This window comes from Notechis scutatus, chromosome 2, assembly GCF_049901735.1.
Source record: "Notechis scutatus isolate UNSWTSFEM ecotype Mainland chromosome 2, rNotScu1.2, whole genome shotgun sequence".
In the NCBI taxonomy this organism is placed as follows: domain Eukaryota; kingdom Metazoa; phylum Chordata; class Lepidosauria; order Squamata; family Elapidae; genus Notechis; species Notechis scutatus.
The window spans coordinates 118,161,110-118,179,485 of NC_142010.1; the positions used below are offsets into that span (position 1 = coordinate 118,161,110).

General features: G+C 40.2%; 1 protein-coding gene across 4 annotated transcripts in view; it reads left to right on the forward strand.

Annotated features, from left to right (window-relative positions):
• Positions 1-2,249: 2,249 nt before the first annotated feature.
• BAIAP2 (BAR/IMD domain containing adaptor protein 2) overlaps positions 2,250-18,376 on the forward strand; it is a 173,793-nt gene continuing 157,666 nt past the window's right edge. For all 4 annotated transcript variants that reach the window (XM_087955986.1, XM_026675750.2, XM_026675749.2 and 1 more), the window contains exon 1: positions 2,250-2,411. In XM_087955986.1, coding sequence (XP_087812112.1) covers positions 2,334-2,411 — 78 coding nt within the window. In that variant the 5' untranslated portion in view covers positions 2,250-2,333. The remainder of the gene's footprint in view (positions 2,412-18,376) is intronic.

Consider the following 18,376-nt stretch of genomic DNA (forward strand, 5'->3'; position numbering starts at 1 on the left):
TGCTTGAAGAATCGTAGGCAATTCAAGTTAGCAATCCAAAATGATGATATAGAATTTGAAAAGCTGCACATATGACAACCAAACTGATTAACAGAGCATAGCAGCTCCCTTACCAGAAAAGACTACAGTAATCACCAGCCAGGACTGTTTGGCCTTGAATCAAGGAAATAACCATGCAGGGTGAGGAGAGACAAACATGCAGGATGCTGTGCGTTTTTCTTCTTTCACAATAATTCAAAACCAGCTGCTGAATTAAAGGCAGAGAAACATGGGACCAGCAAACTACTTTGTTACACAGTGCATAGTTAAAATTCTGGAATTCACTGCCAGCACTTGTAGTAATAGCAGCCAGTTTAGATGAGACTGCTCAGGTTCGCAAGATTAGATAATCAGTGACTATTAATGCTGATGACTCTTTATTACCTTTTGAATCACAGCTTGTTGTAATACTGAATGCTGGGAAGTGATTGTGGAGAGGGGTAATTTATTTACTTACCAAACCTCTTAGGTCATCTGACCCCATAATGATTCTGGGTAGTATACAATACTAAAAACAGTCAAAAACAATATAAAGAAGGAAGGAAGGAGCAATAAAACACCCAACCTAAAAATAAAAACATAGACATAGAATATTTTATTGGCCAAATGTGATTGGACACACAAGGAATTTGTCTTGGTGTAAATACTCTCAGTATACATAAAGAAAAGATACATTAGTTAAGAATCAAGAATCATAACGTACAACACTTAATGATAGTCATAGGGTACAATAAACTATTCTGTTAAGAGGCCTGCCTGGTGGAGAAGGTAGGTAGGAACAGTGTAGATCTCTGTGGAGATGCTGCTACCTGGACTCCATTGAATGAAACTGTTTAATGGAGGGACTCCAGCCCATGCTAATTCTGTTTGACAGTAAGGGCAGGCAGAAGCTACAGGAGATAAATGGTCCCTCAGATAACCAAAAGCCCCTTGCCATGAAGTGTTTTATACTGATCATCAGTATTTTGAATTGTTTGTATCTGGCAGCTAGCTGGTAACCACTGCAGCTCATGAAGCAGAAGAATTACATGATTGTGGCATAGCCATCATTTCCTGTGCTACTGCATTCTGGACCAGCTGCAGTTTCAGATGGGTAGCTCCGTGTGTAGAGTATATGGCCATGGACCTCCAGGTCCAAGAATGGGTGCAATTGATGCATAAGACAGTTTTATGCAAAGATCTCCTGGCCATACACTGCTTTTCTGGGACAAATGCACAAGTCTAGCAAAGTTGAATGCTTCCAAATAGAGGGACAGTCTGGGCCAGATGGTTCAAATAACTGCAACCACTCAATTTTCCTTGGGTTGATCCCGAGTCTATTCCTCCCCACCTTGACCACCAAAGCCTTGTGCCACTGGGCCAAGGGTGAAAAAATATGTTCTCCAAATATTCATTCAGTTGCCCATCCCATCTAGATACAGAATGCTGGACAAGGTGAAGCAATGGACGGATTCAACCAAGGCCGTTAGAAGGGCGTTGAGGTTTCAGGTATACATCCACTCTGGATCAGATCTGCGCCGAGTACAACACTAAGAAGCCAACCAGCGTGTGAGTGTGGATGGGTGGGTGAGTGGGCGTGGGCGACTGCCCCTATTCTGGGTTGCGCGAAAAAGGCTGCAATCACAGGTTATTTAGCGCGAACATTCCGCAGAAGTCGTCCGAGTATACGTTATGCATCAGGAGCGACACCTTCTTTCACCCTCTGTTACGCGAGGGCGCCAGAGACGGGACGAAATTGTTCCGCATACTTTCTCACTTTCTCGTTCGTGGGCGGTCAAGAGAGATTTCGCCTTCCTTCCTTCCTTCCTTCCTTCCTTCCTTCTTTCTTTCTTTCTTTCTTTCTTTCTTTCTTTCTTTCTTTCTTTCTTTCTTTCTTTCTTTCTTTCTTTCGACTTCTTGGCGTGAGGCGGCGCACAAGAGAGCTGCCGGAGCGCCTGAAGTCTGACTAGGCTGTGGGCGGCGGGTGAAGGTGGGCGGCGCGCCGCGGTGTGCGCGTGTGGGCATTGCCTGACTCTGACTCCGCTTCGCCTCCTGCCTGCCTGCTTTTTCCCAGGCGGCGCTCCTTGAGGCAACCGCCAGGGCAGAGCAACACGGAGCAGGCGGAGCTGGGGGCGGGTGGAGGCGGGGGCGGCTGCTGGCGGGGCGGGGGGGGGGGGCTGCGCCCGGCCCTGAGAGGCGATATAAAGCGTCGCGCCTCTCCCAGTCGCTTCGCCTGCAACGTCCACGGATCTTAGCTGTGGTGGCGGCCGTCGCTCTCCCGCGCTCTCCGTGGAGCCCTGCGTCCTGACCAGTCGATGGTGTTTCCTGGAGCTCCCGGCCCCGTCATGTCGCGCTCGGAAGAGGTGCACAGGGTCACCGAGAATGTCTACAAGGTTAGAGGCGATCGTCTTCGGGAGAGGGACATCGGGTAGAACTCGGGCATCGGGCTGTGCCGCGCCCGTGGCATTTGGAGCAACTTCCCGCCCCGTCCCGGGATCAGCTGCCTGAATCCTTTTGGCCGTGGCGGGACTCCCTTGCCTTTGGCGCACTCCTCTTCCACCGCCGCCCGGCCGCGATGCCTGCTCGTTTTCCTTTGTGTGCTTCGCGGAGTGGCGATCACCTGTTGCAGGATTTTTGTACCTTTCCTCGCTCGCACTTCTCACCCGGGACGCCCCCGTCCCCCCGCTGTTCAGATCATGCTGGTCTTTCCGTTCTGTTTATCGGCGGGCGAAGCAATTTTTTTTCTTTTTCTTTTTCTTTTTAAACCTAACCGAATAAATCTACTGTATCTTTCTTGGACTCTCCCGATTCTGCCGCCCAGCGCTGGCTGGCTTGCTTTCTCTCCTGCCTCGGCATTGATCGTTTCGTAATTGCCGAAAGAATATAAACCCAGTTCCCACCTAAACTCCTTCGCGATTTTTCTTTTTCTTTTTTCTTTTCCCCTTGTGAAGTGGTGTTGCGGAGACTTGATTGAAAATCATATTTCCTGGGGCGAGAAGAGAATGTGTGCGTTTGTGTATGTGTGAGTGATTCGCCGGTGTGTATGAGTTTCCCTGAGAAAAGGGGGAGCGAACCTTTAAAGAACCGGACTAATTTGCACAAACAAGCGAGAAAGCAGCAACTCTAATCTCCTCTCTTACATACAGCTCGTTTTTTTTAGTATGGTGTATTTGTAGGTTTGCTTCAAAACAATTCCGGTTTGGAGGCAAAGAATAGCGTTTAGCTTCTTCCTTCTACCTGGTTGATATCCACTGCATTGGTCTGAAGCTTTAGTTGGTCTCTACCAGGTATTCCTGGGGAGGAAACATTCCTTGATTTAAGAGATTTCAAGATTGGTCCCCTTCCCTCTCTCTGCCCTTTTTTTGCCTCTCCTTTTTGTCTAAATAGGGAGGGAAAGAGATTTTGTCCTTAAAAAGGGGTGGGAAAAGATAGCTTATGTAAGAGTACAGGTGACTTGTATGTGGGAGTATTTTTTTTAAAAAAATGCATTTATTTTTGTATTAAAATGAAAACCAATGTTCTACATTGGATTCTTTATTGTTCTGGTTGGAAAATTCATTCTGGAAAAAAAAAATGCTAAAGGACAGAAACGACCCCTCCCTCCATGTCAGCACATACTTCCTGGAACATGATTCTGTGGTAAAAAAAATAAATAAATCATCCTTTCTTTGCTTTTGATGTGGTTTCTGATGGAATCTTAAAAAGGACTTCTGCATTCAGAATTGTAAAAGTCCCAGGACGCTGGTAACATTACAGAGTTGGATTCCTCTAAAAGCTGAGGTCTCATGTTTTTAGGTATTTATGGTTTCCGTAGAAGCTGTTCTGAGGTTTTTGTGGAATAGAAAATGCTCCCTTTCTGAACTGTTTCTCTGCTAGGTGAAATCACTGCTCCCAGCGTGGCATGTTAGTTACAGGAATAAACATTTTTTCCCCCTTTCAGTGGTGTCATTTTAATTTTTACATTATTGGGTTCATTGGTTGTATTTTAATTGGTATGACCAAGTCTGTAAGAAATAGGTTATTTTAAAGGAAGGTAGATTTATACTGGAACATAATTCTAAGAGGGCATAAGATGGCAATTACACAAAAAAAACAACCATTATTACACTCATTGAGTTAATAGCTGGTTGGCTAGCATGCCATTCAAAAGCATTTTATCCCTTAGTAAGCAAGGAATTGCTAATTCAGGTGGTTCTTCATGGCTTATTTGCATGAAGTGCGATAATTTAGCTGCATGCCTAATCCAGTGCTACATGTAAATAGATCTGTACTATTTACCACCTGCACATATGTCACATGCAGAAATCATAGCCTGAGAGCACAGATGGTACTGTTGGGGGCGGAAGGGGGAGAGGGGGAGAGAGAAACAGAGCTGTTGATGGAAGTCTTCCAATACAATGTCATACTTGAAAGAACAAGTATACTTTCTATCTTGGGCATGGAACCAAGTGTATTGGAGTTAGCATATGGTTGTTTGCCTTGACCCCCTTGTCCCTAATGCGTATGGGAACATTGGTGTAACTTCTGTGTTTTTGTCAAAAGTTAGAGTGCAACACTGTTTGGCCCCCTTTTCCAGTTACAGATACTGTACTTCAACAAGAAATATCATTAGGCCAGTAATTTGTTTTGTGTTAAAAAATTTTTTTATATTAATGACTCTTTGAAATTTTTATCTCTCAGGCATCTTACTGAAAACATTCTTTTAAATTAGTATGTTCTACTTCAGTAGACCCTACAAACCACACTTAATCAAATCTTATTTAACTTAGGAATGTAATGCAGGCTGTCATGCATTAAACTAAATCTAGTTACTGTGTTGTCTGGGGTCAGTCTTTGTTCCTTCATTTAAATTAGTGCAACATTAAGTTATCTAGGAGAAGAATGAGGCATCTAAAGTATTAGACTCCCACCATTTAGACCTGTGTGATATTGAAAAGCTTTCCTTTTTTTGGTTCTTTGTCCTAGCTTTTTTTCATGTTTTGGTATAAAGCAATCCTTGGCCATTTCAGGTTCTATCTTTCAGCAAAACCTACTCCTCCCTCCCTCCCTTTCTTTTTTTTTTTTAATGAACAAGTTTATGTACTGTAATGTTAGGGTCCAAATAACTTTGATATCATTCCCCCCAATGCAAGAATTGTTGATGTCGAATAATATCTGCTCCCTGCAATAAGGTAAATGCGTTTTAAGAGCTCTGGCAACCCATTGTGCAAAGTTAGTTTTCAACAGGACTTAATTTTATCATGATTAACACCCATATATTCATGTTTCGGTAGAGTCCAGTCATGGAGGAACATGTATTGTTTTGGTTTTTATAGAAGATAAAAATGCTTTTGAGTTAATGCTTAATATCTATGCAGTTTTCTCGGAGCTCAGTTTTTCGTGGAAGCTTTCTTATTTGCAACTCTGGGATTTCCAAGTGGTCCTCTATCCAAGGACAATAAAAGTTGGCCTTGTTTAGCTTTGGAGAGCATCCTAAGTCAGCAAGGAGGTGCCCTCTGTAGATTTTAATGCCATAGTCCTAAGTAGATGCATTATGTTTGTAATAAGGGCTGTTAGTTATCATTTGAAACTTACTGAAAGATAAATTATAGACCTGATTACAATTGTGTTGGTACAGTACTTGGAGAAGCTTGCCTAGCCCAAGGGCTGGATTTACACACCATGCTAAACCAGTAATAGGCAATCTTTTGGTTGCCATTGGCTATCTTTAATACCATTTTTGGTATAATTTTTTTGTATTTTTTTATACAATGTAAAAGATAAAAATTCAATATCTATATAAACATAAATCTTTTGGTTGCCATTGGCTACTTTTAATACCTTCAATGAGTTCAAAGGCTGCAGTGGTTCTAGCAATAACGCCAAATGGATATGAGTGGCTTGTGCATGCAGGAAGAACCAGAATTTTTCATTCCCCCCCCTCTCCAGTTTTGGGTTGCCAGGCCTTCAGGGCAGATTAGATTAGGTCACTGCTTGTCGAGGGCCGGGGGAATCAGGAGATCCAGGCTGTTCAAATGGGTATAAAGACTTATTGCAAGCCTCATTTATCTGCAAGAATCTTAACTGCTAATGACCCAAGTACATTGGCGGTAGATAAAGAGTAGAAGGTGGGCTGGAATTAGACCTCTTGTAGGTGTAAAGAGACTCATGACTGGTGACACCTTTGACCTCTCCCTCTGGGCTCAGGCTGGTCATCTCCTACATTGCTATTTCTGTTGCAAAGCTACAACAACAGAATCTTTCAATTTGCACTTCCTTTCTCTTCTCTTTTTTATTTTTGGGGAGATCTTCTCTGAAACATTTGCTTAGGTTCCATTTCTGGACTCTCTCCTCCTTTGTGTGACTGTTATCTTGGTAGCAGCTCTTCTTCCTGTTCCTCAAGGCCATCCCTTCTGACTTTACAGTGGTTTGTGATTTTTTTTCTTTATTGGCCAAATACTATTTTAGGGATTACACCTCCACCTCAAAATTAGTAGAAGACTATCATGTTGATTGGGACAATGACATTTACCCTTTTCTATACTAAGGCGGTACTTGTCTACACCTGGTTTATCCAACAAGCTCTAATGGCTTAAACCAGACTGGCAGAAGTCACCTCAAGGCTGAGTACAATGTATGCACTCTTATCAGGGTGATTTGCAAACCATGAATTACAGCTTAGCAATGACTCTCTGGTTCTCCTTGCAAGGGTTTGCTGAATATGCAGCCACTGCAGTGGACCCTAAGATTCTGCGGAGCTGCACAGTGCTGCATCCCTCACCATGGGCCATGCCTAGGCAGTTGGGAGATATGCCAAGTAGAAATAATTCTATGTGCTGCATGGTATGGATCTCCATTTGCTTTAAGCATTAAGAAACAGTTATGTAGCTATATGCCACTGATCTCATGCTGTAGTGTTTGGCAAGCAAGATAAAGGGTATCACTGTCTTCTGTGTTAGGTGCAGATTTTTAAATTTATCTCTAAATCAAAACTCTGTAATAATAGGTTGTTGCACTGAAATAACAGAATTGGAAGGGACCTTGGAGGTCTTCTAGTACAAGCATCTGCTCAGGCAGGAAACTCTTCACATAAATCGTTGTCCATTTTTTTTCTTTAAAACCTCCAGTTTTTCTAGAGGCAAATCATTCCACTGATTAATTGTTCTAACTGTCAGGAAATTTCTCCTTGGTTGTAGGTTGGTTCTCTGCTTCATTAGTTTTCTTAATATTTCTTAGTGTTCTAAATATCCCTTTTTTAATTGTAGGGAAAAAATAATTGGAAATGCCCATTGTGGTTCTTAAACTTTCTTCCTGGCATATGCACTGTTTATATCTACTCCATGCCTTGATTCAGCCAACAGCCAAACTAAACTAAGGTTTAACATTGACTGGTAGAGTTTGACAGAGAAACAGTCAAGCTGCTCACATCTTGTTTACTTGCTATGTTATTTCACACCATGCTTAATCTCCTGCACAGCTGTGGTCAGCTTGCTCACTTTCCAGTAGCATCTTCCACAGTAATGTTGGGTTTGATCCTCAGAGGTGTGATTGTAGCAGTACAAAAGAAGAAAGTTGTGTATATGCCTCAAATGAGCCTTAAGTAACCTTGTGAATGGAATTGCCTTCATTCTTTTGACAGCCTAAGGATCAGTCTCATAGTAGTATTCTTATATGTATTTAAGAATACATATATGTAGCTGGTCTTTCTCATTATTTGTTGTTGTTTTTGCTGCCTTTCATGGAAAACTATTGAGATGGGGATGTTACTTATAGGAATATCTTGGATTTATTAAAATCTAGCATTAGTAAAGTGCATAAAGTATTCAGAATGCTCTTTGTACATTTTATCTTCAGTTCTTATGACAGACCAGTAGAAATAAATCAAAATTCTTTAGCTTACGTTGCAAAAGATAAAGGCCCAGAGAAAGGTAGAGGTAATGTTGAAGTGAGGTCTTAACTATTGACTTTTGGGCAGAAATATTTACCCTGCCAGTTGGCCTTTCAATAGATCGCTGGGCTGTATGGTGTTTAACTATAACTCCTATAACTTCCATCAACAAAGAAACCAAACATTTCTTGAATTTATGTGAGTTTCAATCCAATATATTGTAGTTGGAAGGCACTAAGTCAGGCAAGGCTGTCTTAGAGCATTGAACCAACCTAAGAAATCTCATGGTAAATCTGCTTTTCCATGGCAGGAAGTTTAGTTTTCACAGATAGTGAAATTTATTTTAATCACAGTTAAAAGTTGAAGAGATGTGACTAATACATTGCTAAACTGCAAACCAGGATTTGTACATCACAAGGGCTGGTTTATACATCCTACCAATCTAAACAAGTCACTTTATGTTTAGTGCAGATATCTCCAACTTCTGTAAGCCCTCCAGCATTGCAGTAGATGACAGGTCAAGGCCATATTTTAAAAGTGAAGGTACTGCATGCAGCCTATTTGTTTTAGGATGGTGTATTGTATGAACTCAGCCTTGTGGCTTGTAATCATTGTTTCTTGGGATGAGTTCATACATCATATTGAACCAATAATAGCAATCGCACTTAGACTTATATATCACTTTATAGTGCTTTACAGTCCTCTCTAAGCTGTTTTTACAGAGTCAGCATATCACCCACAACAATCTGGGTCCTCATTTTACCCACCTCAGAAGGATGGAAGGCTGAGTCAACCTTGAGCCTGGTGGGATTTGAACAGCCAATAATCAGCATGAACAGTTCATATATGTTTGTCTGATGTATTTAAATAACTCCAGTTGGTACATTGCATTATCTTCTTATCTCCCTCACTCATAGTTCCTTAGTAAGAGTTGGTGACTTTTCTAGCTAAGATATCCAGGAATGCTCATCCCCCACTACTTCACCCCCATTTTTATCACTGCCCAATAGAAATGGCACCTTCTTTGCCAAGTAATCGAAGAAAAGCTATTGACCATGGTTAAGGATCTAGACAAGATGGAGTTAAGGAAGTCGCATGCCTTAATGTTAACCAACTACAATGGTTTAACATGTTATATGAATAATGGCTTAGTTTTGTGGGAGGACCAGACTGATTCTGAAAAGCACTTTTAAAACAACAACAACAAAAAACCAAAAAAACAACAACAACCCAAGCCTATTTTAAAATTTGATCACAGCAATGCCCTTACTTATTAAATCATATTTTATGCCAGTTTATAAAAGTATTTGAAGCGGGCTTGGAAGTTATGTTGTGTTATGTTTTTCTTAGTAGCAGCCAGAATTGCCCTGGTAATGTGTGCTAGGGGTGAGCAGGGTGGCTGAGGAAGGGAGATGAGCCTGAAGAAGGCAATTGCATCTGCCAGTTATTTTATTTTATTTATTTATTTATTTGATTTGATTTGATTTGTAATCGCTTACAAGATAATAGGTATAAGTATATACATAGTTATGAATACATGAAATGGGTACATAGAAGAAAAATAAAAGAAACAATAGGACAGGGGCGGTAGGCACGTTGGTGCACTTATGCCCCCTACAGACCTCTTAGGAAAGGGGTAAGGTCAATAGTAGACAGTCTAAGGTTAAAGTCTTGGGGGTTTGGGGAAGAAACCACAGAGTCAGGTAGAGTATTCCAGACATTGACCACTCTGTTGCTGAAGTCGTATTTCCTGCAATCAAGTTCTCCAAAATCAAGCATGCTGGCCATGGCTTCTGAAGGAAGGTTGCTGCTGCTGCTGCTGCTGCTGCTGAAGTTGTTGTCTCTTAAAGAGCTCCACTAATGGCATGGTTTCAGGAAAGGTAACTTTCTCTGGGAGTTCAGGCACAGTGTTATTGTGAGCTTGCTTGCTCTTTGCGGTGTCGGTAGATGCATGTTTCTATAAATAGTTTGCTTCATTCTCTTCAAAGAGACGAAGCTGTGGTGGAAGTAGAGCAATAGCTTAAGGCTCCCCTATTTTGAAAGGAGGAAGAGCAAATGGGATCTCCCTGTATAGGACACGCTGGTCTCTACTGGACTTACTTTGTACACAAAGCAGCTGCTTAATAAGGTTGCTTCAGGTATCACCACTTACCTGGATTATAAGCGTCATTGAACTCTGTTGTGCTGTCAAGCTATCTACAACTTTTTCAGTGTGTAAGATTTTCTGCCAAATTAAATTTGCTGCCACTGGAAGATTTAGAAAAATAAGAATTTAACCTTATCATGCAAGAAAATAGCAAAGTGACCATTGCTGCTTACTATCCAATGGCTGGATTTGTACAGAGGACTAAACCAAAATAATGGCTCTTTTGGAGTTTGCTTATTGCATGAACTCAATTGATTTTATTAACCATAGTTAAACCATACCTTAAAGCAATATATGAATTCAGAAAATATATAATACAATCTATTTTTCCCCTGATCTGACTTTCCATTTCAGCTTCTTGTAAAGGATTAAATAGCGATAAATAGTTTTTTTGTTATGCCACTAGCATACATACCATTAGTCGTATATAAGAAAGTACAGTTTTTGCAGGAATTTTATGTGAGTCTTTGCTCAGCACATAACTCAATCTATTTTCTGGGAACAGCTAAGAGAGGGGGGGAAATCAATAAAGGACAATTTAAGCCAGCCTGATAATATTCAGATGTGCCTTTGGTCATGCCAGCTGAAAATGTTGTGAAATATAATCTAACAATTCTGGGGTGGGTGGGAATTATGTTGAGGAGAGAAAAGAAAGTGTGTTTATGTTATACAGGCTGAATTATAGCTGGAAAAGAAACATCCATGATTAAGCCAAAAGCTTCAGAGGAGAGGATCAGAACTGGCAATTGTCAATTATTTTTAACATATTATTTATTGTTTATCACCAAATCAATATTATTGTTGATATTTCATAAAACTATTAAAATTACAATTTGAAAATAACAGCTGCGATGACACTACAAACTACAGTGTAGAAACTTTACTACATGCCTGCAGTTTATTTAAAAGGATAGTTAATGGCCCCATTTAATTATTATTTTTAAATGGTGATTGGAGTTCAGCCATCAATGGGGAGGTACTGAAATGTTTCATTTTTTGATACAGTTGCCTCAGAAACAGATTTTTACAAAAACATTATAAGGCCAAAACCAATTACAGGTTCTGTCAATGCTTTTCATTCCTAATAAATATTGATAGTAAGGTTTTAAAAAAATCGTCTTGGACTTCTTCTAATATCACTTAGATTTATAAAACACTTTGCAGTGCTTTACAGTCCCCTCTAAGCGATTTACACAGGGGACAATAGTTTTACCCAGGTTGTTCATTACTCTAACCATGGCCCTTTTCATAAAGAGGCCATAGTTCCCCACCCCCACTCTAAACTAACCATGTTATTTTAAATAGGCGTGAGGCCAATCCTTGTTTAAGCTTCAGCTTTCTTGGAAGCCATGCTGAGAAGTTAAAGGGATGAAAATCTAAGCAATCTTCCCACTTTGTTTTATTTTAACATGATGTATTCATTTAGTTATGAAAAAGTCTGAAAAACCTGTGCAATGTCTTTTCTTCTGAGAAAGGAAGTGAGAATTTGGTTCCATGACAACCTGATATTTTCCTTCTTAATATTGAAATGAAAGCAAAAAACATTCCTTGATTGACTTGATGCTGCCCAGCAATGATTTTACAGAGAAGAACATTTCTGGCAGTATCTCATGCAGCAGTTTTTTAACTGAAAAAAAGTTTATGAAATCTTGGCTTTCAATTATCTTTTTATCCTTCAGTACCATTTAGCCCTGCACAGAGCTTCTTCATGCTTCAGATTGGAACTGGAATATTTAAATGCCTTGAAACTGAAATTCAAATTTTGGATTATTTGGGATTGTTTTTGGGTTCCCCAAATGGAGGTGCTTAGGTGCAGGCGTAGTTCTGCAGTATCACTGAAATGCCCTCGATAGTTTCTTCTCTCAGTAGGATTCATAGAAATGTCTCTAAACATGGGTATTTAAAATGCAGGTACTCCTTGGTTTATGACCACAACTGAGCCCAATATTGCTGTTGCCAAGCAAGGCAATTGTTAAATGAATTTTGCCCATTTTACAACCTTTCTTGCCACAGTTGTTATGTGAATCACTGCAGTTATTAAGTTAGTTAACATATTGTTAAGTGAATCTGGACTTTGCTTCTCAGAAGGTTGCAAAAAGTTATCGCATGGCCCCGGGACATTGGAACCATCATAAATATGAACCAGTTGCCATGCCGCCAAATGTTGATCATGTGACCATGGGGATGCTGCAACAATCGAAGTGTAAAAAACAGTCATAAGTCAATTTTTTTAGTGCCGAATGTTGTAACTTTGAATAGTCACTAAATGAATGGTTGTAAGTTGAGGATTACCAGTACATTAGAGAGAGAGCAGTGTCTTGTAGCTTTCTCTTCTATAATATGTTTTCTGCTGTTTTATTAGATTTCAGAGCAAATCTGATTGCAAAGAGGATGGAGAATTGTACTCATTCTTAAACTGTTTTTATTGATCTTTTGAGGATGGTTTAAATCTTGCTGTAAATGAGATGATATTCATATGAACAAAATAAATGAGATGATATACACAGAGTTGGGAGGCATCCAACCCCCTGCTTGGTACACCAAATTCAAGCAGCCCAGGCAGATGGCTGTACAACCTCTGCCTGAGCATGTCTATTGCATGGGAGCCCCACACTTTTTCCATCTGAACTGCTCTTATTATTAGCATGTCTTCTTTAATGCCTGTGCAGGATCTGCCCTTCCGGTAATGTTAATCCACTATTCTGTATCTGATCTGTACCATGGAAGAATAAAAGAACAGATCCTGACCTTTTTGTGCAAAGAGTGTTAGCTCTCATATTCCTTCTTGGCTTTTCCCCCTCCCTAAGACTATTCTACAATATGCATTTACCATGGGATTTTAAAAGCTGCATTTTTAGTAATCTACTGACAATGTGGGAATCCCTTCAGTATGTTTTAAATTCAGAAGGCTGTTTTCTGGATGTGTTGAGATATGTCATCTGGGCATTTGCTTAAGCTGCTTGAAGAGTAAGCAACAATGGCGACTTCTGTTCTAAAACCATATTTTATTTCTGTTTGGTGGTGAGTGTGCCACAGTGTCTGCTTAAAAGAACAGAGAACATGAATACACTGTGTCACTTCTAATGACAAGGAAAGAAGCAATATTTTGATCTTGAGCTGAAAAGCTTCCTCCCCCCCCTCAAGTATTTGGTTATGACTGGCATTCGTTTGCTTAGCATCTTTCCTGCTCATTTGACACCGTATGAGGCAAAGCAAGAACAGCTTCAGCTAGGAAGTTTAAGAAAGATCTTAAAGTAATCTAATGGAAACTAAATTAAACTAAATCTAATGGAAACCCTGAGCCTGACTTCTAAAGCAGCGTTTCTTAAACTTTTCTCTCTCGGGACCCTTTCGTACTTTAAAAAATTATGGCGAACCCCAAAAGAGCTTGTGTTTCTATGGTTTATATTGATTGATATTTACCATAATAAAAATTAAAATTGACGCATACATTGCCACTTCTTACAATTGTTTGATTGGATTTTAATATTATATTTTTTCAGCATAGGCTGGCAAATAATTGTGATTTCATGAGCCCCCAGGGGGTCATCTGGCCACACTTCGCAAAACATTGTTTTAGATTAGAAGAAATAAGAATAGGAATATGCTCTATACCAGATGGGGAAAGTTATCTTAAGCTTGTGTGGCAGTAGATATGCCTGTTTCTAAAAACGCTGAAGCAGTTCATGTTGCTTGCTCTTTTAGTTCTTTCCAAATAAAAAATACCATGTTTGATCACAGCGGCTTTTAAGAATTGTCTCACTGTATTTTCCAAATCCACACTAAGGAAAGCAACACTGGAAAAGTTGTATAATAGTGACCAAGATACTGCCTGTTTTTCAACATCATTTAGCCTGGAAAAATGGACATGGGAAGTTGGAATCTTCCAACATTATCCTAACCACCGATATTGAATATAATGGATAAGGGAAGATTCCTCACTGCAATCTGGATGCTTCTCCCTGAATCTCCCATTCTTGCAATTTCTTGTTAAAATCTTGGAGAATTAATGTAAATTGATTACTTTTTTGTCATAGTAGTTGAGTATATTACCAATATAGATTCTGCTTCATTTTCTGAGTCTTACCATTAATTACTATGATTTTAGGTGTCCAAATTATGTGTGTATTCTTTATTGAAAATAATACACACATAATTTGGGCAATGTAAAATCATAGTAATTAATGGAATAGATCTTGTAAAGTCATCATTATACCATTGCCCCTCCCTCAAATCTGTTTACATCCCTCTGCTTGTTGTAATCCACCCATTCATTTACAGCGTGGCATCAAAGTCTCCTTTAGGTCAAGCCATTTTCTGCTAATAGTCTGGAAATTGTAGGTCATTGCCTTCTTTCAGGATGTTTCCTGGTGATCTTCCATTTAAATACTAAATAAGGTCAACATTACAGTACTTAGTTTTGTAGTCCATACAGAGTTACACAAACATATGGCAAATCTGCATATTTATAGAATAAAAAGGTACTGTTACACCAGGTTTCTTCTTGTTGGGAATCTCCACATTCTCCATTTCCCAGAATACTTCTGGACCACAGAAGTCAAGCATTCTTAGATAGCAAAGAGGGAAATCCATTAGAAAATAGTGCTGCACTTTGAAGGGGTTCCGGACACACACACGAAGAAGGAACGAAAGGACAGCTCTTACTGCCTACACTTGACAAGGAGAGAAACTAGGGAGTGGCAATCAGACAGCACAATATAATTAGGGGTGGGGGGAAGAATCAGCAGATGACTTGATAGAGGAGAAGGTACCTCAGGAGACCAGAGCTAAAGTTCATGAGGTAAGACAAAAAGTGTTAGGCAGACCAACATAGTGACCAAGTGGAAGAAAAGAGAAAATGGTAAACATGTTATGACAGAGAGAAATGTTCGTGCTGTATGGCAGAGGTGTCAAACTCACGTCATCATGGTGGTGGCGTATTGGGACTTTTTCCCTCCTTCTAAACCAGGCATGGGTGTGGCCAGTGTGTGACGCATCCGGCCCATGGGCCGGGAGTTTTGACAGCCCTGCTATATGGGAATGAATTTTGTGCAGAGCAGAGAGAGATAGAGATAGATAGAGAGAGAAAATGAATGGCCATAACTTCTAGGCCCCTGCCCCAACTCTGCCTTATACTCAGGTTTTCTTTTCTTCCTTTTCTTTCTCCTTCTCTTCTTCCTTTTTTGCCCTTTTGTAAAATAAGTGCTTATGAACATAGGCACCCCCCTATAGCAACCATTTTCTAGAAGCAGCTAAGGTTGCTCAAAATTCCAAAAAAAGCTCCCATTCTCAGTCATCTATAGGTCATAGTTGTTTCAAAGGTGCTTTTTCGAAAAGTAACTGGACTGGTTTTTTAATGTCTTCCTCAAAGAAGAAACAATTCAGTTGTCTTTTGAAAAAGCAGCTTTGAGATATTCTGGGGAATAAAAATATCAGACGCTCAGTGGCCATCTCTTCTGAGTTGCTTCTTAGTAGCTGAATTTTGCTTTAAAACTTTAGAACCAACGTAATAGAGCTAATAGGGTACTTGGCAAGGTCAGTAGAACTTCCTTGTCTACTTTCTAATACACAAGATTTTTCCTTGTAGTTTTAAGTGTATTCCAGCTGTAACAAAGGCAAAGGTTGGTTCTATCCAGACTAGCTCTTCTTTGTATGCTGTGCTTTGTGGATTTATTTGCCTTTGGAATCCACCAGTTATTTCTCAGAGTGCTTTCTGAAATGTGTGTGTGAGAGAGAGGGGAGGGAGAGGGGGAGGGAGGGAGGGAGGGAGGGAGAGGGAGAGAGAGAGAGAGAGAGAGAGAGAGAGAGAGAGATGTATATTCATACATTGCCTGACACTTGCACAATGACCTTCATTTCATTTTAATGTATTAAGTGACCTGGGTTTCCAATTTTCCTATGTTCACTTTCCCATTTTTGGTTAGAAGGGCTTCGATTCAAAGAATCTGCGATTACTAGCACTCATCCTTGGAATGATTACACTTAATGAGAGTGGAAAGAACTATCAGCCTCCCCCTCACCATTGCTGCCTCTACAATCTCTTGCCTACACATGTGGAATAATTACAGGGGGAGGTTGGAGAAAGCTTGGCACCTTCCGCCAACATCATCCCACTTCTCCTCTGTGGTGACTCATCCTGAAAGCTCTCACTGTGGCACTGATAGAAGTCTTATCACCTCTGCTAGTGATGTCTGAAGATCTGCATCTGCAGCACAACAGAAACTTCTGCTGTGAAGAGGTGCAAATTCACTGTGCTGTGCAGAGGTGCAGATATTAACCACTTAAGTTGAGTTCCGCCTGTATGAAATTAGAGCAGGAAAGCAAATTTATGGCAAGGTTTTCTTTTAGCATAGAAAGGAAGATATTAGATGCCGAAGAAGGCTGGAATGTTAGCAAATCATCCCCTGAAAACCATGCTTTCAAGTTTGGGGAAACATTTTCCCCCTTCCTCCTTAATATTATTTTGTTTGTCTTGGCTGTGCACAGCTAGAATTTCTGATCGTGGGCTTGATGCAGATTAACGAGTAAAATGTCATTCCAAACAGAAGAGCTGATTGCTTTATTATCTTTAAATCCATGCGGGAGACAAGAAATTCTCCTTTGGATGAAGCCTAATTAAAATGGTGGATGGTGGAGATACGCAGGTTGACAGAGGGTGATCTTGGTCCCTGAAGCTTCATTGAGCCTCTTAATGGGTGTAATTCTTTCAGATCTTTACTGCATGACTGGCTGAAACGTAGTCATAGAGAACAAAATGCAAATATAATTACTAGCAGAAGATAATTGAATATAGAAGTATGGCTTGGTCGGTGTTCCTTGGGTTCAGTTAGGAAGTGGCCTTCTGTGAGATTCTGTTTAACAATCTACTTCCTACTGACTTTTTTTTTATGTGCTTGGATTCTAGAGTTGCACCAAGCCATGATTAGTTATAGCGTAGTTTGTTGATCTATATTTGCACCTTCTAACCTTGTTTCATTGACGCTTAGCCCACACCACATGCTAAGTTGAAGGCACACAAACCACAATTATAGCTGTCACATGTAAACCTAGCTAGGGTTAGTTGTATTGGCTTATCAACACAGGGCCTACATCTGACAATAACACAAGCTACTGATTGCGATCTTAGAGGACAGCTATCTTGGACAGGTAGTCCTCAAGTTAAGGGCCACTGGTTCACTACAATTTTGCCAAAACTCGGAAGTCACTGCCAGTTTTTTTGGGTTTTTTGGCAAAATAGTTGTAAACCACTGTTATGGGACTTAGGTATGCTGTGAACAGCTGAAAATATGGATGTGTTGCCAAATGGCCAAAGAACAGTCATGTGACCGTGGGAGGGGCATGATTGTCAAAACTTCAGATATGGGTTCCTAAATCCCCTTTTTCAGATAAGTTATAACTTCAAACCCTTCCTGAGCAACTGGCCATAAGTTGAGGACTACCTGTATCTTGTTATAATACCCATTTTTTATCTTGCTTTCAATATATCACAGGGATCACTGCGTGCTTAATTTTTAAATTAAGGATTAATTATCCAGGTATGCAAAGCATCACTGTCTCAGGGGAGACGTTTATGGAGAGATAAGATATTGCTGACTAGCTGGTGATACACTAATAGTTCTAGTTGACGTTGAAGGGGGTGATTAGCATTTGTACTTTTATCTTTTCTTAGGTAGCTGACGTTATCCTGTTTGAATATCTTAATGTTATCCCCCACAGCAATCCTGGGAGGAAGGTTGGGCTGAGAATGTGAATGAGCCAAAGCCACATAGCAGGTTTCCTAACTACGGATAGTCCTCAACTTACAACTACAATTAAGCTCAGCATTTCTGTTGCTAAGCAAAATGTGAGTTAAGTGAATTTTGCCCCGTTTTATGGCCTTCCTTGCCACAGTTGTTAAGTGAATCACTGCAACTGTTAAGTTAATAACACGGTTGTTAAGTAAATCTGGATGAGAATCTGGCTCATCAGAAGATCGCAAAAGGTGATCGCATGATCCCAGGACACTGCAACCCTCATAAATATTGAGTCAGTTGCCAAGCATCTGAATTCTGATCATGTGACCATGGGGATCCTGCAGTGGTGCAAACTGTGAAAAACGGTCATATGCTGACTCTGTAAACCGCTTAGAGAGGGCTGTAAAGCACTATAAAGCGGTATATAAGTCTAAGGGCTATTGCTATATGCCACTTTTTTCACTGACATTGTAACTTTGAACAGTCACTAAATGAACTGTTGTAAGTTGAGGACTACCTGTATAGTTGTGGACTGGCTGAAAGCTAACTTGCACTATGTTTCAGTAAGTATCCTAGATCATATGAGAATACCCTCTCAAGGTAGTTTGGTTT